Source organism: Aquarana catesbeiana, linkage group LG04 (genome assembly GCF_042186555.1).
Source record: "Aquarana catesbeiana isolate 2022-GZ linkage group LG04, ASM4218655v1, whole genome shotgun sequence".
Taxonomy (NCBI): Eukaryota; Metazoa; Chordata; class Amphibia; order Anura; family Ranidae; genus Aquarana; species Aquarana catesbeiana.
Genome location: NC_133327.1, coordinates 106873773 through 106893887, shown reverse-complemented (window position 1 = coordinate 106893887; position 20115 = coordinate 106873773). Strand labels below are relative to the sequence as shown.

At 43.9% G+C, this 20115-nt stretch overlaps 1 protein-coding gene across 1 annotated transcript in view; it reads right to left on the bottom strand.

Annotated features, from left to right (window-relative positions):
* Nucleotides 1–20115, bottom strand: part of EIPR1 (EARP complex and GARP complex interacting protein 1) — a 379053-nt gene that overhangs the window by 302223 nt on the left and 56715 nt on the right. Inside the window, exon 2 of the mRNA XM_073625428.1 lies at nt 19772–19855. Within this exon, the coding sequence (XP_073481529.1) occupies nt 19772–19855 (84 nt within the window). The remainder of the gene's footprint in view (nt 1–19771; nt 19856–20115) is intronic.

Below are 20115 nucleotides of genomic sequence, written 5' to 3'. Positions count from 1 at the left end.
GGCTGGCAAGTTGAGCTAGGAATTTTTCTTTATTTTTGTTTGATATGCGTTGCCCTTCTATGTGCTCCTTGCTAATAAGGCCAGTTATAGGTTGGGGCAGTTTACGTTTGTCTGTACCATTGGTTATTTGTTGAGGGGGCGCACTGGATACCTTCACTGCCATTGTGCTATTTGCTGGGTGTCCAGTGCACCCCTGTGCCTTTGAGGAGAGGTGGGCTACCACCAGGCATACCTGCCCTCAATCCATCAATTACTATATGCAGTATGTGCTCATACTATGGAGGCTTTCAAAATGAAAAGAGTTAGGACTGCAGATAATACTGGGGTGCTGTGACCTTGTCAACTTACGCATGTATTTGCCAACGTGTGCAAACTAAACCCCTGTTTTTAACATGAACTGTTAGACAGGACAATTAGGTTTCTTGCAGGCTGGTGAGTTAAGCTGGGAATTTTTCTTTGTTGTTGTTTGATATGCATCACCCTTCCATGTCCTTCTTGCTGTAAAACTCCGTTATAGGTTGGGGCAGTTGCTGTTTGTACTGTTTTGCTGACAGCTTGATCAAGAGTATCAGTGCTTTCTGAGTCACTAACTCTGAACCTGAGGTACCCGGATTAGGAGTTATTTTTTGTAAATCATGTTATGTTGGGTATTCAATGAGAAATAGTAAGGACACAGGGTCCACTGGGGGGGTTTTATCCCTGTGCGTTCAATTCCAATATTTTCATCCCCTCGGGAGACACAGATATAGTAGTGTCCAGCTCCACTGCCTGCAACCTGTCAAAACCTATGAAAGTAACGTTCACCCCCACCCGCTTCACCTGCAGCCTTCTGGGACACATCACAGGTCCCAGAAGACTGCGGGACCATTAACAAAAGCGCAACAAATCTCGCCTATGTGTAGTGGGAAGCCGGCTGTGAAGCCACAAGGTTTCACAGCTGGTTTCCCTTAGTTAAGATGCTGGCTCCTGGACCTGAAGCCCATTGAAGAATCAGTTTGGGTGAGAAAAGCGCTGGATCACTGGACAGGTAAGTGTCCAATTTGTAGCTGTTTAATTTATTTTTAATCTTTTTTTTTGGGGGGGGTAGACCGGAGCTCCTCTTTAATGTGCATTGCATGAAGACAGCTCATTTATTATGAATGCATTGCCAATGCAACAGGTCAAAAAAACACACATGCACTACATGCACACTGTGTTGTTCTGCAAAGCGTAATGCATTGCAATCTACTGCATTGGAATGCTAATGAATGGGACTGCAATACACTGCACATAGAGTGGGTTTCTAAAAGAATGCGTGATCCAAAAGAGCATCCTGGTTTAATGTGATTTTTTTTTCCTGGCTCTTTTCAAAAACTTCACTCTGACTAGCATTTCAAAAACAGGTCAGAAATGACAGCCCCATACTTTCTCAGTGAAGGTTTCCTTTAAGCAGTACTGGAAATTCAGAATACATTCAGTGGTTGCATAACTTAAATCAACTAAACCCATGTCATCTGTGATATCATTGTGAGTTACAGTATAATATGATCTAGTTTGCAGAAGATCCTTTAATGCAAATGTACTGTACATGTCGTAAATTAAAGGAAAAATTACATGTGAGCCTTCAGTATTCTGCACAGCTCGTGCACTACCATGTCTTCTCCCTGGTTGGCTCCTTGTAGATCAAACAGCAATAACTATACTTGTAGACTGTCACAGCTTCAGTACAGTATGATAAAATCATTACTACTGTCTGCTCTCTGCAGATGTTCCTTCCTGGGATACAGACATTTGCTTCAAGCAGCGAAGAACAGAGTGACAGAGGGTAGAAGAAAAGGGACCCAGGTGGTGGAGTAGAGACCTCTCCAACCATTAATTTACTCATGTCATAAACCGAAATAGTAAATCAAGTTATTTTGAGGGGAAAAAACAAACAAAAAAACCCAAAAAAAAACAAAAAAAGAAAAAACTGAACCCCCCAAAATATCACACAGCTTGCTATTGGTGTTACTTTAACAATGGGGAGGTTTAGGCTTGTTTCAAACTGACAGACCGATCGGGTTTGCCTGTCGGTTTTTTAGGCAGACCAGAATGGAAAACACATTGCTCTCTATGGAGTGGCGAATGTCAACGGATCTGTGTTCGTTGACACCTGCCGACATCCGATCCTATTCGCTAAAACTAGATTGATGGGAATTCGTTCCCCATCTGTCTGGCGGATCAGATCAGATGACAGTCAGATGGAAATGCACAGGTGGGTCAGTTTCCATTCGACAGCCCATAGAGGACAGGGGGCTGTGTCCGTGTCCACTCTGCATCAGCAGAGCGGACACAGACCTGTCATCTGCCTGCTCAGTGGGGATCAGCCCAGAGATCCCCTGCTGAGTGGACTGATCCGCTGGCGGTCTTTGGAAGTGTGAAAGGGGCCTTTACTAAAACTGGTGCACACAGAATCCAATCAAATCCAACAGTAACCAATCAGCTGACTAAAGCTTGTTCAATTAAAGACATCAGCTCCGGAAGGTTTTAGCCCCTTCATGACCAGATCATTTCTTGCTATTTAGCACTGTGCTACTTTCAACTGGTAATTGCGCGGTCATGAAACAATGTACCCAAACAAAAATTATATCATTTTTTTCACACAAATAGAGCTTTTTTTTTGGTGGTATTTGATCACCACTGGTTTTTTTTTGAAAATTCTGAAAAAATATATACATTTTTACTTTCTGTTATAAAACATTACCAAAAAAAAAAATAAAAATTCTACTTATATTTTGGAGAATGTGTAATTGTAGAATTTGTAGAAAATGTATTCTGCTACATGTCTTTGGTAAGAAAAATCCCAATAAGTGTATATTGATTTGCATGAAAGTTATAGCGTCTACAAAACTATGGTATATATACTATATTTTTATATACTACTAATAGCGGCAATCAACGACTTATAGTGGGACTGTGGTAGTGCTGCGGGCAATCTGACATGGACACTGGGGGGGAATTGACTAACTGCCACTGACATCACCAGTGACACTAATACAGTGATCAGTGATATTATATGTTGTCACTGTACAAATTATTATTATTATACAGGATTTATATAGCGCCAACAGTTTACACATCGCTTTACAATATAAAAGGGAGACAATACAGGTATAATACAATAAAATACAAGAGGATGAAGAGGGCCCTGCTCAGAAGAGCGTACAATCTAATAGGGTGGGGCAGGTAGTACAAAAGGTTGTAACTGTGGGGAAGGAGCTGATGGAAGTGGTAGAAGATTAGTTGGAGACATGATAGGCTTTCCTGAAGAAATGGGTTTTCAGGGATCACCTGAAGGTAGCAAGAGTAGGGGATAGCCGGACCGGTGGAGGTAGCGAGCTCCAGAGGGTGGGAGAGGCTCTGGAGAAATCCTGGAGACGAGCATGAGAGGAGGAGACGAGAGAGCTTGAGAGTAGGAGGTCTTAAGAAGGGCGGAGAGGATGATTTGGGTGATATTTGGAAACAAAATCAGTGATGTAGCTCGGGGCAGAGTTGTGAATGGCTTTGTATGTTGTGGTTAGTATTTTTTTTTTCTGTTAAAAAGGTTTTATTAGACACAGGTACACATATCACATGTAGGAGAAAAATGGAAAAACAAAGAGAATAGAAAAAAAAAAGGTTTTCGGTAACACAGCATATACGTCAGTTACAACACAGATACAAATCATCACATACTTGGTAGGCACTTATTTATGTGGAAATGTGCATCAATTTGTATAGAAGGATATGCAATATTTACATACAGTATGTCATTTATGTCAATTTTTACATCCCTTATGTACAGGTTTCGGATTCTTGTAGCCATTGGTCCCAAATTCTGTTATGCCCCATACACACGGTCGGATTTTCTGACAGAAAATGTGTGATAGGACCTTGTTGTCGGAAATTCCTACCGTGTGTAGGCTCCATCACACATTTTCCATCGGATTTTCCGACACACAAAGTTTGAGAGTAGGATATAACATTTTCCGACAACAAAATCCGTTGTCGGAAATTCCGATCGTGTGTACACAAATCCAACGGACAAAGTGCCACACATGCTCAGAATAAATAAAGAGATGAAAGCTATTGGCTACTGCCCCGTTTATAGTCCCGATGTACGTGTTTTACGTCACCGCGTTCAGAACGATCGGATTTTCCGACAACTTTGTGTGACCGTGTGTATGCAAGACAAGTTTGAGCAAACATCCGTCGGAAAAAATCCTAGGATTTTGTTGTCGGAATGTCCGAACAAAGTCCGACCGTGTGTACGGGGCATTATATTTAGCTGGACAGCCTCTATTAATGTATAGGAATTTTTTATATGGCAAGGTTGTGTTTATATCACTTTTCCATTCTAGTATATTTGGGGGTTCAGGTCTCATCCATTTCCTAGCAATTATTTTTCTGGCTGAGAACAGAGTTTCTTGTAGATATATTTTTGTGAATTTTTCAATAACATCAGGAAATATCCCAAGTAAGCACGACTTCGGGTCTAGGGCTAGGGGAGATCCCATGACATCATGTAGGAAGGTCACTATTTGTTTCCAAAATTCCTGTAGTTTGGGACATGACCATATAAGATGGAAGAATGTCCCCATTGCAGTATTACACATAGGGCATGTAGTGGGCCGATTCCTTTTGTATCTGGCTATCCTGAGAGGGGTGAGATATGCTCGGTGAAGTATGTATATTTGAGACAGTCTGTCCAAGAGTTTGGGGGATACTGTCTTGCAAGTTTCTAAGGCCTCTTCCCATTCCTCATCCTCCATCATTCCCACATCTCCCTCCCATCGGGGTTTTAGGGCATAGGCTATTTTTGACGAAACAGGTGTGGAAAGCATATTATAGAAGCATGAAATAAGCTTTTTGGGGTCGGTGTTTTTAATTATTGCTATAATGGGGTTGGGGGTGGATTGCGGAAAAGATTGTGAAAACTGCGTCTGTGCCGCGTGGCGAATCTGGAGGAAGCGATAGAACATGTGGTCTTGAAGTGTAAATTCTTCCTTAAGTACCTCAAAGGTTTTGAAGGTCACATGAGTGATCAAGTGGTGTAGATAATATATATCCCTCGAGGCCCAGAGTTCTGTGTTCTGAATGTGGTGAAATTCCTGCAGATGTTTGTTGTGCCAGAGTGGTGCATAGTCATTGTATAATGGTATGTCTAATTTGGTTGATGCTATGTCCCATATACGCCTATAGTGAAAGAGTAGGGACTGTCTGTGTTCCCTCGATACCATATTCCCTGCACCCACTGATATAGCAGTTATAGGGTCCCCAGTACGTTGTGCTCAACTAGGGCATAAGAGGGCAAGGAAGCGATCTTTATCTGATTTGTCAATATGGAAAAGCTGGGATAGTTGTGATGCAATATAATAGTTATTAAAGTCTGGGAGGGCAGTGCCTCCCATGTCGGATGAATTTTTAAGTGCCTGACATGAAAGTTTGTGTCTATTATTTCCCCATACGAAGGGTTTAAGGAGAGTTTCCAGCGATTTGAAATATTTGAGGGGTATGTATACAGGAGAGTGCCATAGAATATACAGCACTTTGGGTAACAGTATCATCTTTATTAAGTTAATACGACCCCATACTCCAAGGGGTAGGCGGGACCAAGTGTGTATTTTAGATTTGACTAGGGAAAACAGTGGTTCGATATTAAGGGCTATGTAGTCTGACGGGGATCTGGATATATAAATACCCAGGTATTTGATTATGGCGACTCTCTGAAGTGGTAAGTTGGTCTGCGCCTCTGTGGGTGGAAAACTGTCGATCGGCAGAATCTGAGACTTCTCCCAATTGATCTTCAGACCGGAAAATGTCCCAAACTCTTCAATCGTTTGGAGGGCATTGTGTAGGGAGGGGCCTGAGTCAGCCAAATAAAGCAAAGTGTCATCAGCATAGAGACTGATTTTTTCTGTTAAATGTCAGAATGTCAACCCTCTGATCTCTGGATTTGCGCGGATGGACACAGCAAGGGGTTCCGCAGCCAGTGCATATAGGAGTGGGGAGAGTGGGCAGTCCTGTCTCGTGCCCCTGTTGAGGTCAAACATCTGAGACGGCCATCCATTCGCCACCACCCTAGCTTTTGGGTGTTGGTATAGTAATTGAACCCATCTGATAAACTTAGGCCCAAAGCCGTATCCCTCCAGGCATCTCCAGAGATATCTCCATTCTACCGAATAGAACGCTTTGGCTGTGTCTAATGTCACCACCACTAGAGTTCCCACATTGTCATGTGTGGCCTGTAAATTAATAAATCATTTTCTAAGGTTGAAGGAGGTGTTTCGGCCTGACATGAACCCCGCCTGGTCTGTATGTATCAGAGAGAGTATTACTTGATTTAAGCGCAAAGAGAGTAGTTTAGCTAATATTTTGATGTCTACTTGCAATAAGGATATAGGGCGATAGGATTCTGGATATCCTGGGTCTTTGCCTGGTTTGGGTATCAGGACTATTGTGGCTTCTCTCATAGAAGGTGGTAATAGTAGGGTTTCAAAAAGATTATTGTACAGGGTTAGTAGCTTCGGTATGAGTAGCTCACTAAATTGTGAATAAAATTCGATGGGTAATCCATCTGATCCTGGGGATTTGGACCTGGCAAAACTCGCAATAGCAGTTGCTATTTCCTCAGAAGTAAGGGGTGCTTCGAGGAGATCAATCTGATCCTCAGAGTTGTGGGAGTGAGATATTGACAAGAAATTGATCCATGGGTGTTTTATCCCCCGAGACTGTAGAGGTGCATAGATTGTTAAAGAAGTCTCTGAATTTGGAGGTTACAGTGGAGGGGTCTGTGATCTGTTGTCCTCCATGGCCATGTAGAGTAATGACAATTGGGGGTCTGTCCTCACTATGCGCTAGGTATGCAAGAAGTCTACCGGCCTTCTCCCCATGCACGAATTGTTTCTGTTTAGTGAAAAATAATTTCTGTCTGGCTTTTTCATATGGCAATTGGGACACTATTCTCTCCTGTAGCTTAAGCACATTAGCGTTTGATAGAGAGGGATCGGTTACATAAGCTCGCTCTGAGGAGGAGAGCTCCGCTACCGCCTTGTCAAAGGCTACTGCGGAGTCTGCCTTTATCTGGTTTATGTGTGAGGTTAAGGTTGCACGTACGTGTAGCTTAAATGAGTCCCACACTGCCGGAACAGAGGCAGATCATTTTCCAGAAAGAACCGTTCCCATTCAGTGGTAAGTGTATCCTCCTCCAGCAGCAAAGACAACCAGAATGGATTTAATCACCAGGTCTGCGGAGGTCTATTAAGGGGTATACTAATCACCACTGAATATGAGCTATGGTCTGACAACAGTCTGGGGCCAAACTTCGCTTCTAGTAGTCTAGGTGTGAGTTGTTGGGATACAAGAATAAAGTCGATACGGGACATAGAGTTGTGCGTAGTAGAAAAGCAAGAGTACTCACGTACCTGCGGGAATTTATGTCTCCAAGTATCTATTAAATGAATAGAAGAGATGAGTTTAGAGAATTTAGTACTTCCAGTCTGTCCTGTGGTCAATGATGGGGGTCTAAGCCTATCGAGGGATGTATTTAGTGTGGTGTTAAAATCCCCTAGCCAGACAGCCTGTATCGTAGGGTGTCTGACCATAAATGAGAGCCCTTCCATAGCACTGATTTTGCTATGAGCACAGATACTCCCCTAGAATGGGATGTGTGTACCGAATGAAATGCCCATCCAATCCATGGACGTCGAAAGGCCATCTGTAGTCTGCCTTTCGCATGTGTTTCCACCAGCACCACCACGTCAGCTCTTTGTTTCTTAAGGAACGTGAAGGCTGCTGTGCGCTTTATTCTCTCACGCAGGCCCTGCACGTTCCAAGTAAGAAATTTTACGGACGCCATATGAGATTGTCTGCATTATTGTACATGTCGGGCAGAGCGGGACCCAATTCTCCTGTGGACCAGCTCACTGAGACCTTCCTACTTACAAATAGCATTACCAATTGTGTATATGACATAATGTGCATGTACCTGTTCAAAATTATATATCGTTGAGAAGAAGCCTGTGTCCAAACAGCAGTAATCGTTAAATTTAACCATAATAACATTCCCCCCTCCCTACCCTGCACCTTCCCCAACTGGTGTGGGTATAGTCCCTTAACAACTGAAAACTTCCATCTGGGAAAGTCAGTATCGGTAGACTGAGAGAAAAATAATAAAATGAAAAAAGCAAAAACACACAGATCAATTTCATCCGTCGAGTTGAGCATATTTGTTGGGCCAAACCCCTCTGTACTAAGGGGTGCCAAGACGTCTGTCTTAAGGAGGTGTTAGTACACAACGGTGAACCATGCCAGTTTCCCCTTCTGTTTGCATGGTGATGGTTCCCAGTGGATAATGGGGCAAAAACTCGCTGCACTGCGTGCGCGTTCTGTAGAACCAACATGTTCCCATAACCCCAGAAAATTACAAACACAGGAGTGTAGGAAAGAACAACCCCCTCGAAGGGAGTGAAAAGTACATTAGTTTTGACTCACATTTCGCAGGATTAGTCAGTTTCCTAGCCGACATTTGAAAACTTTTCCTGTCTGCAATCCTAGCTTCATAGCTGTGTAGGTGGAAATTGTCCTTGCAACACTGCTGTCTAATAGGCCCTTCAGACAGTGTGCCATGGAATGTAACTGAACAGTACAGTGGCACAGGAAAAAAAAAGGGGGGGGACATTATCTCACCGCATGGCTCTTCTGGCGCTCCACTATTCACTTCTGTCAGGGGCCGCTTTGCGTTCCAGCCAGGTAATGACCTCACATGGATCTTCGAAGAATACCACCCTCTCTCCGCTCTCCACTCGCAGGCATGCTGGGAACAACATGGAGTATTTTAGGTGGTGGGTGCGCAGTTGTCGCTTAGCCTCCATGAATCCCTGATGCCTTTTCTGTATCTCTGCAGAAAAGTCGGGGAAAATTGCGACTTTAATATTTCCAATGGGGATGTTTCCCTTCTCTCTTGCCATTCACAGTGCAGCATCTCTATCTTTGTAATTCAGCAGTTTTGCGATAAAGGTGCGGGGGGGAGCTCCCTGCGGGGGGGGGGTGTCTTGCTGGTATGCGATGTGCTCGCTCGAACACCAGTACGGGGGAGAAGGCCTCACGACCATAAGTGTTGATTAATAACTGCTCCAGGAATGTTGTCGGGTCCCTACCCTCTGCCCCCTCTGGGAGACCGATGAGGCGGATGTTGCATCTTCTTAGGCGATTCTCCATTTCATCCTGTTTGGCAAGGATCTGGTTAATCTGGCGTTGCACGTGTTCTGATCCAGCTTGTAATGGCGGGAGGGCATCTTTCACTGTACTTATGTGGGTCTCAGTCTCCCTGACCCGATCGCAAAGTTTCTGGAAGTCTTGTCTTATTAATGAAATGTCCATTTTAACTTCCTCGATCTGTGCAGTGAGGGAAGTGCAGCACAGAGTAATAGCCTCCAGCAGCCTGTCTGTGTCTCCTGTTCCCCGCTCTCCGCCCGCCTTCCCGGCGCCATCATCCTCCCCCTCATCACCTTCCTGCCGGCGATACTGTGCTAGCTTCTCTGTTGCTGATTTTTGGCTTTTTGTGGGAGACATGACCACAAAAGATAGCGGGTGCCTTCTAAGACAATTTGGGAGCAAAATCTCGTCGTAGAGTCACAGGATTAACCGTGGATCAGGATCACTCGTCGGAGCTCCGGGAAGATGCGTCCTACGCCATGCAGAGTCAGGCCACGCCCCCTGTGGTTAGTATTTTTAATTTAATTCGCTGGGTGATTGGGAGCCAGTGTAGGGATTGGAGGAGAGGGTTGGCAGACACTGAGCGGCTGTTAAGGTGGATAAGTCTGGCAGCAGCATTCATGATAGACTGAAAAGGGGATAGGCTATGGAGAGGCAGGCCAATGAGAATGGAGTTGCAATAGTCAAGGCGAGAGATAACAAGGGAGTGAACGAGGAGCTTGGTGGTTTCATTTGTTAAAAAGGGGCGAATTTTAGAGATGTTACGGAGGTGAATTCTACAAACTTTTGACAACGATTGGACTTGGGGCTGAAATGACAAGTCAGAGTCTAGGATTACACCTAGTACCCTGGCGTGAGGGGAGGGACTGATAGTTGCATTGTTGATTTTGATGGAAAAGTCATGGAGGGGGGCACGTGCAGGGGGGAATAATAATAGCTCAGTTTTAAAGAGATTTAGTTTAAGGAAGTGGTGCGACATTCATGCTGATATGTCAGTTAGTAAGTTAGTAATGCAAGAGGAGACTGAAGGAGTGAGGTGAGGAGTAGATTTGGGTGTCATCGTTGTATAAGTGGTATTGGAAGCCGTGGGTGGGTATAAAGTGACCAAGGGAGGAGGTGTAGATAGAGAAGAGAAGGGGTCAGAGAACAGAGCCTTGGGGGCCCCCACAGAAAGGGGCAATGGAGAGGAGGAGACAGAGTTGTAGGTGACACTGAAGGAGCGCTTTGATAGATAGTTAGGCAGAGAACCAGGATAGAGCACAATTTCGGAGGCCATAGGAATGTAGTTTATTGAGAAGGAGCAGGTGGTCAACAGTATCAAAGGCCGCAGAGAGGTCAAGTAGTAGGAGTATGGAGTACTGGCTGTTGGTTTTAGCAGTTAGTAAATCGTTAGTGAGTTTTAGTAAGGCAGTTTCTGTGGAGTGCTGCGAGCGAAAACCAGACTGTAAGGGGTCAAGAAGGTTATTTTCACTGAGGTAGGAGCTAAGACGGTTGTAGACTAAGCATTCTGGAAGTTTAGAGGTGAATGGGAGCAATGAGATGGGTCTTAAGTTGTTCAGGTTGGTAGGGTCCAGTGAGGACATTTTAAGTATGGGAGTGATCTGCGCATGTTTTAGAGTAGAGATGAAGGTGCCACTAGAGAGGGAGAGATTGAAGATGTGAGTGAGGGAGCATAGGAGAGAATAAGAGGGTGACCGTAGTAGTTATGAGGGAACAGGATCCAAGGGAGAATTGGTTAGGTGGGCATTTGAGAAAAGGTTTGTTTGGCAGCAATGGAGGCAGGAATTGTATTTTAGAAGGGCAGATTTCTATAGGGTGAAGTCTTGCAGGCATTCGGTTTTACGCCAAATGACACTGGTTCGGAAGGGGTTAACATCCAGGGCAGGGATATGCAATTAGCGGCCCTCTGGCTGTTGCAGAACTACAAGTCCCATGAGGCATAGCAAGACTGACAGCGACAAGCATGACACCCAGAAGCAGAAGCATGATGGGACTTGTAGTTTTGCAACAGCTGGAGGTCAGCTAATTGCATATCCCTGATCTAGGGTAATCAAAGGGGTAACTGCGACCATAGTAGTTGTGAGGGACCAGGATCCAAGGGAGAATTGGTTAGGTGGGCATCTGAGAAAAGGTTTGTTAAGCAGCAATGGAGACAGGAATTGTATTTTAGAAGGGCAGATTTATATAGGGTGAAGTCTTGCAGGCATTTGGTTTTACGCCAAATGACACTGGTTCGGAAGGGGTTAACATCCAGGACAGGGATATGCAATTAGCGGCCCTCTGGCTGTTGCAGAACTACAAGTCCCATGAGGCATAGCAAGACTGACCGCCACAAGCATGACACCCAGAGGCAGAAGCATGATGGGACTTGTAGTTTTGCAACAGCTGGAGGTCCGCTAATTGCATATCCCTGATCTAGGGTAATTAAAGGGTTAACTGTAAGTGTTAATATGTATAATGTGTGCTGCTTTTTACTAGTAATCACTCTGATTGTTATCCCTGCACTGAGAGATCATTTCCTCTGTACAGAGCCCTGTGTTGATTGTCAACACAAGACTCTGGGCTGTGATTGGACACAGCCGATCAGCAGGTCCCAGCTATGAATCATTGGCCAGGACCTGCTGACAAACTCCCACTGTGTACAATCACAGCAGGTATCAGCGTCGCTGTGCCTGCAGCACTGCGGGCAGGCGGTCTGCAAGTAGTTAAGCTTTGACAATAAAACCTAGAAACTGATTAGTTACTTTGCACAGCTGCACCAGATTCTGTGTGCATCAGTTTTAGTAAATCCCCCCCAATGAGTATTCTAATCACTTGTTATGGGTCACTGCAGTATGCTGTTCATGTTTTTCTCCTTGCAGAGTTCGCTGAAAAAGGCCAAAAGAATTTAAATATCATAATTTCTATCACATATCCAAAAAAATCAAGTGTTTTATTCTTCATTCAAGAAAAGACAGCAAAACAAGGAGATGCAAAGCATCCCGTTATACCCTCGGGGCTAACTGTACATCCATAACTTCTGGTTTGCAGCACAGATACAGAGCCGTTTATTTCAACAGCTTTCCAGGCTTGTTATTCCCTAAGGCCTACTCCATTAGAAGTCACGGTTTCCATATTTTGTACTGATGAGGGCTAGCAATGCTGTCATGGCTGTATGCTGTACATTGAAATAAACGGCTCTCAAATTGCAGCCTGTATCTATGATATAAACCCCGAGCAATTCTGGATGCACAGCTAGTCACAGGAGCCTGAAGCAAAGATCGGCATGGTTTTACCACCACCCTTAACTGAGGAATACTTCCCTTCTATCCAATCTTTTGTCTTAGCAAAGAAAAGTTGCATAGAAGACAGGAAAATAAATTTAACCTGCTGGGTCTGCCAACTCTTTGCTGGGCGGATGTGCATTATGCACTTCAGCTGGAAAGCCAAATTTTGCTATTTTTTTTACATACACATTATAGCTAACCCATCAAGAAACTGTATTAGGTTTCTATTATACGAATTAAAAATTGTGTTTATGTAGAAAGCAGTGAGAATTGAAGCTACAAGGAACTGTATATAAGCAACTTATACAACCTTTATAATAATGTGCTGCCACAGCAGCCTTATTATTATTTTATGTGTTGTGCATTTGGTATGTTTTCATATTTCCCACTCCTGTTCTGTGTTAACGTGGGATTTCACCCTAAGGCTCCTTTCACATGGGGCGGACTCCGTAAAGCGCATCCCCCTGCTTAGTGGGGGATCTCTTCGCTGAACCCCGTTGAGCAGGCAGATGACAGGTGCAGGACACTCTGCATAGGGGAGTGGACATGGACACAGCCCCATTGTTCTCTATGGGGCGGTTGGATGGAAAAAGACCGTGTGTCTGTTTACATCCCAAAGTCATGCGATCCATCGGACAGATGGGGAACAGCACCCTCATCCGTCTGTTTTTGGTGGACAGGATCAGACAGAATGCTGGCGGGTGTCAGCAGACACATGTCCACTAACATCCGCCACTCCATAGAGCAAAAGAAAAAGACAAAAGAAAAGCACCTCTAAGTACAGGTATTTATTGGTAACAATATGCAAGTAATCCACACTTACAGGGAAATAAGGAAAGATCAACTCCGAAAGGGAACAACTCCTGGATCAGTCCCGGCGTCCATAGCGTGGATAGGCAGCAGAGTAACTCCGAAGGGATGGCCGCGGTCCCCCGCAAGGAGAAACAGTCAGCTGGGCTGGATGGAAATTCCGTAATCCAACAAGGCGCTCGTAGGTGTGTGATGTCACCGGAGTGGAAAGGACCACAACGCGTTTCAGAGCATGTGCATGCTCTGTGTAAGTGTGGATTACTTGCATATTGTTACCAATAAATACCTGCACTTAGAGGCGCTTTTCTTTTGTCTTTTTCTCATGCTTACTTAGAGAGCTGACTTCGCTCACCTGAAAAGCCTGCCCTCAGCGCTCGTTCCTACACAGAGACTTTCCAACCACAGTTTTTAACCATAGTGACTTTTTGTCATGGACTTTTTATAATCTTCAGCAATTACAGTTTATTCTTATCCTTGGCCTACTGTTTATCTAACTGCATTTTATATTGCATTATCATTGGTCCTGTACGTTGGCATATGTTTGTATAGCCACTCCATAAAGCAATGGACGCGATCCACTGGAAGCTCTAGCTCCACCCCCCATCCCCAACCTTCTGAGAAATGTCACAGGTCCCAGAAGGCTGCGGGACCATTTATAAAGCATATAGTGTAGCTCGAACATGTGCAGTGGTAGCAGCTGTGAAGCCGCAAGGAATCAGTCAGCTGCCCGCAGCAAACATGCCGACACCAGGACCTAAAGACTAACAAAGAAGCGGTTCGGATGAGAACAGCACTGGACCTCTGGACAGGTAACTGTCATTTTATTAAAAGTCAGCAGCTACAGCATTTGTAGCTGCTGACTTTTATATATATATATTTTTTTAAAGAAATGCTTTAAGCTAGTGCAGCCCTGGTTTGACGCTTCCAGCATCTCCATGTTTTACTTTATCCTTACTGGATAAAAAAGGTAATTTTAAAGTCTCAGAAGATCAAAACACTATTTTTCTTTACGTGCAAGAAAGGCATAGAAAAGATTCTCTATGAACTGCTAACCTAGAATAAACTACATTGGATTTCACTCTAAGGCTTTAGTCGCATGGGTGATTTGGCTTGGTGGGAATGACAGCGGCAGGAATCTGACAATTCCTGTGACCGCTTTTAGCACGTAAATTTAATACCAGGTCAGCAGTGGCTGTATCGATCAGTGGCTGTTCGTACAGCCAGTGATTACCTGAGGTGATCACTGCTGGACGCACTTTGCGTGCATCCAGAAGTGATCTCTGCAGGTAATCGCTGGCCCTGCGAACAGCCCTGGATACGGTTACCATAATAGGAAGCTGCACACTGCTGATTTATTAGGCATAAAAACAACTTTATTGTCCCAGAACTATTGAGGGCTATCCATCCATCTCCTGTCGATGCATATCACCCCCTGCTGAGGCTTAATTGAAGAGCTCTTAACCATTTACTCCCCAGCAGAGAAAGGGTTATTCACTGTTGATCTTAAAGTGGTTGTAAGCCTCAGACATGAATTATGAACAAAGCATATCCCTCTATAGCGTGTGCTTCTCTCAATTAGGGTAACTAAGAGCCCTCTCACACTGTGCCGCCTAAGGCGTTAGCGGTAAAGCGGCGGTATTTTAGCACCGATTTACCGTCGTTTTAGTGGCGCTATTCAGCCGCTAGCGGGGCCGTTTTAACCCCCCCCGCTAGCGACCGAAAAGGGGTTAAATCTGCCCACAAAACGCTGCAGTGGCGTTTTGCCAGCGGTGCCCCAGCACTGCCCCATTGATTTCAATGCAGAGAAGCAGTGGGTTTACCGCGACAAAGAAGCTGCTGGCAGGACTTTTTCTGACTCCCTCGGGCTTTCACACTGGAGTGAATGGAGCAGCTCTTTTAGGGCGGTTTGCAGGCGCTATTTTTAACGCTATAGCGCCTGCAAAACGCCCTCAGTGTGAAAGGGGTTTAAGAGTCATTTTTGTCTGCTGCTTCATTGCTCAGCTATCAGCATGAGTCACTTCTGACAAGTTTTCCTGACACCAAGAGAAAAAGAGGTTGACAGGGGAGGGACCTCCAGCTGATTAACAGTCTCAACTCTGTTTCTGTGAGCTGAGTGAAAGGAGGTGTGTCCCTTCCCACCAATCTGCTCTCAGAGCTCAGCATTGTGCAACTTCAGCTCTCCGACACTTTTTTTCTGACAGCTCAGGCATGCTTTATAAATTCTGGACTTTGAATGAATGTAGAGAAAAGATTACTGCAGATAAACAGATACAACTTATGTAGGAGGAGTTGTTTCACCTCTGTGTATGACCTGAGTCCAGTCACAACGGGGTACATGTAAGGGTTTACAATCACTTTAAAGCTTATTTACATTGACAGAAAAAAAAAAAAACACTGCATTCAGATACATACAGTATAATGTTTTCTACGCATCTACACTATTTCACAAAAGGGAGTACACCCCTCACATTTTTGTAAATTGTTTATCATATCTTTTCATGTGAAAACACTGACGAAATTACACTTTGCTACAATGTAAAGTAGTGGGTGTACAGCTTGTATAAAACTGTAAATCTGCTGTCTACTCAAAATAACTCAACACACAACCATTAATGTCTAAACCGCTGGCAACAAAAGTGAGTACACCCCTCAGCCCTAAACCCCTAAGCCAAAAGTGTCAATATTTTGTGTGGCCACCATTATTTTCCACCACTGCCTTAACCCTCTTGGGCATGGCGTTCACAGAGCTTCACAGGTTGCCACTGGAGTCCTCTTCCACTCCTCCATGATGACATCATGGAACTGGTGGATGTTAGAGACCTTGCACTCCTCCACCTTCCATGAGGATGCCCCACAAATGCTCAATAGAGTTTAGGTCTGGAGACATGCTTAGCCAGTACATCACCTTTACCCTCAGCTTCTTTAGCAAGGCAGTGATCATTTTGAAGGTATGTTTGGGTTCATTAAGTTGGAATACTGCCCTGCGGCCCAGTCTCTGAAGTGAGGGGATCATGCTCTGCTTCAGTATGTCACAGCACATGTTGGCATTCATGGTTTCCTTAATGAACTGTAGCTCCACCGTGCCGGAAGCACTCATTCAGCCCCGAGCTATTACACTCCCACCACCATGCCTGACTGTAGGCAAGACACACTTGTCTTTGTACTCCTCACTCTCGTTGCCGCCACACACGCTTGGCACCATCTAAACCAAATAAGTTTTTCTTGGTCTCATCAGACCACAGGACAAGGTTCCAGTAATCCATTTCCTTAGTCTGCTTGTCCTGAGCAAACTGTTTGCGTCTTTCTTGTGCATCATCTTTTAGAAGAGGCTTCCTTCTGGGACGACAGCCATGCAGACCAAATTGATGCAGTGTGTGGCGTATGGTCTGAGCACTGACAGGCTGACCCCCATCCCTTCAACCTTTGCAGCAATGCTGGTAGAACTCATAAGTCTATTTCCCAAAGACAACCTCTGGATATGACGCTGAACACGTGCACTCAACTTCTTTGGTCGACCATGGCGAGACCTGTTCTGTGTGAAACCTGTCCTGTTAAAACGCTGTATGGCCTTGGCACAGTGCTGAAGCTCAGTTTTAGGGTCTTGGCAATCTTCTTATAGCCTAGGTCATCTTTATGTAGAGCAACAATTCTTTTTTCATACCCTCAAGGAGTTTTTTGCCATGAGGTGTCATTTTGAACTTCAAGTGACCAGTATGAGAAAGTGAGAGCAATAAAAACAAATTTAACATACCTGCTCCCCATTCACACCTGAGAACTTGTAACACTAACAAGTCACATGCCACATGCTTGGCCATTTCAGTATAACAAGATGGCTTAAATCTGCAACTATCAAATAATGTTTGGAAAGATGCTGGCATAAGCACTGCACTATATATATATCATTGTGGGTTTGTTTGTCTGGGACAAGATGATGATTCATAACCAGATGGCCTGTTGATCCGTGTTAACTCATGATGACGTATCTTAGAGGGTCACTGACTTGTATAAACCATATATCGCTGACTTGTTTAATTATATTCATGATATGATATTACTGTATCCCTTTACTAACAACTCCCCACTCCCCTATTGTGATTGGTAAAGCTGAACCAAATATAAGCTGTGTACACGCCCAATAAAGTAGGCATTTTCTTTGAACTCACTTTGTGTATCTTGTATTCATTTGAAAGTGTCTCCCGGTATCGGGGGTTTTCGGTAGTCTGCAGTATTAACCATTGGCTGGTCTGTCATGTACCTGGAGTACCTTTAAAACCCCTTCAAATGGAGGCACTTGCTGAGATAAGGTGATCACCTGTGGTAGGGTACCTTTTTGTCTCATCTTGACAAATTGTTTTTTTGCCTCAGCTCTGATAAAACCTTAGTCTTTTCAATTTAATTAAGGGAGACGGACCAGGCCTTATAAGTGGCCTTTGGTGGGCTCGGCTTTTGGTAAGCCTGTTAAGAAGTTTAATAAGTACTACACTCCTTTTGGGAAGAAGGGAAAAGTGTTAATAAGGCAATTACTACCAGGGACCGCAAACTCTGTCTTGCTCTATCTTGCTTTTCTTGTCTGTCGCATTCCCTCCACATTGGAGGGAAAATGACTAATTGGGTCCAATTTGGACATTTTCACTTAGGGGTGTACTCACGTTTGTTGCCAGCGGTTTAGACATTAATGGCTGTGTGTTGAGTTATTTTGAGGGGACAGCAAATTTACACTGTTATACAAGCTGCACACCAACTACTTTACATTGTAGTAAAGTGTCATTTCTTCAGTGTTGTCACATGAAAAAAATACTTACAAAAATGTGAGGGGTGTACTCACTTTTGTGGGATACTGTAAATGCAGCACTAGAGTAATCAATGAGCCTATACACAAAGCTGCATCTACATATGAAAATGTGCATTGCGTTTAGTTGAGCACAAATAAAAAAAAAAAGCAGGACACAGTTGCAGCTTTACCCGTATAGGTCTGCAGATTTTACGCACGTATGCGCATAAACGTGCATTTTACACAGGATCTTGTAGCTCCTCCAGCAAGAACCTCTTTCTCATGCAGAAAATACGTATCTAAACATAGTGGGTGTATTTGCCCCTGTGAATGAGCCCTTATAGTGTCCACCACTAACCTGAATTCATGGTAACAGACAGCCGATCACTAACATCCCTAAAGCATCTCTACACACAAAAAAGCATATACTAACACTTGCTTTGAACCTTATGTTAAGCAAACATTATTTTTAGTTTTGGATAGTATGTGTAAAGCTAAAAATCTGTCTGATGTATTGCTGTCCTTGTTACTATTGGGGACTATTGTTCCCGAGTGTTAAAATCTCACGTTGCTATTGAAATCTAACCTACAAGACAGCTTGCAATAGTATCTATTATTACACATCACTATTGTTTCAAAAACTTTCAAAAAAGTTCAATCCTTATGTTTCATGAGAAATATGATAAATGGTTCGCACTCTTGCACTGTAACTCCAAGTTTAAATTCCACCTAGGACACCATCTGCACTTCGATATTATCTTCTCGTCTCTGCATTTTTTTTTTTTTACGTTCCGACTTCCTCCCAAAATCAAAAAACTGGTCGTAAAACAAGGCTTCCTCCCAAACTGGAGGGACACCTTATTTATGTATTAGAGAGGAACATAAGGTTGTGAGCTCTTTCCGAGGACTGATGCGAATAGATCTATACACTGTACTGTGCTACGTTATATGAAAAGCTAATTTGGCTGTACTTCTGTGGATCACAGGAGTGCAGTTTGTTCTGCACTCCTGTGACCCATTTTCAGCAGACAGCGGGGCAAAAGCCCGCTGTCGGCTGATGTCACAGAGCCGGTCCAGGCTAAGGCAAAATTGTGACAATTAAGTTGGGATCCGCCCACATACCTGAACCAGCACCCGGCTCAGCCTCTCAGAAAGCTGCTGAGAGCCTGAGCCAGCTGTTCCCGCCCCTTCACAGTGAACGAGGGGCGTTTGATCGCTCGGTCCTCAGCCTTTTGATGGCCATACATGTATAGAAAATCGTCCGAAACTGGTAGTTTTCGGAAAGATCGTTTGACATTCGTGCCGTTAGTTGGACCCAAGTTTACCGACGATTTTGACCGTGGGCCCGGCTAATATTGATGAATCCGAAGCACAAACGTTTACCGTTTCAACTAAAGTGTATACGTGTCTGTTATAATCTAAACTTAATGAATATTCTGTCTTGTAGAATTTATACATGTTTTATTGTTATCGAACAATCACTATGATCATGGAAACAATCATGTAAACGAGTTTGCTCTATCAGTTAATGGAAAATTTGCTTTCGACCAACGAATAATCATTCAGTCTGCAAACAGACGAAATTCTATGTATATGGCCAGCATTAGAGCCGGTGGTGGGACCGATGCTGTATCCATGATGTACTGTACGTATGATTCTGGGAAAAAAAAAAATACTTCTCTTTTAAAACAGCAAAAAATGCTCCACTTACCTGGTTGTCATATTTTAGAGACTGCGTCCCAACCAAAAATCTGATGGCATCTGTTTCTGCTGTTTGAGCTGAGAGGGCCCGGGCCTAAATGAAAGAAATGTGTATTAAAACACAATCAGACCAACCATGAAAACCAGTTTTAACCACTTACACAATACAGGGGACTTTCACCCCCTTCCTGCCCAGACCAATTTTCAGCTTTCAGCGCTCTCACACTTTGAATGACAATTACTCAGTCATGCAACACTTTACCCAAACAAAAGTTTTATCATATTTTTCACACAACTAGAGCTTTCTTTTGGTGGCATTTAATCGCCACTGGGTTTTTTAATTTTTTTGCAAAA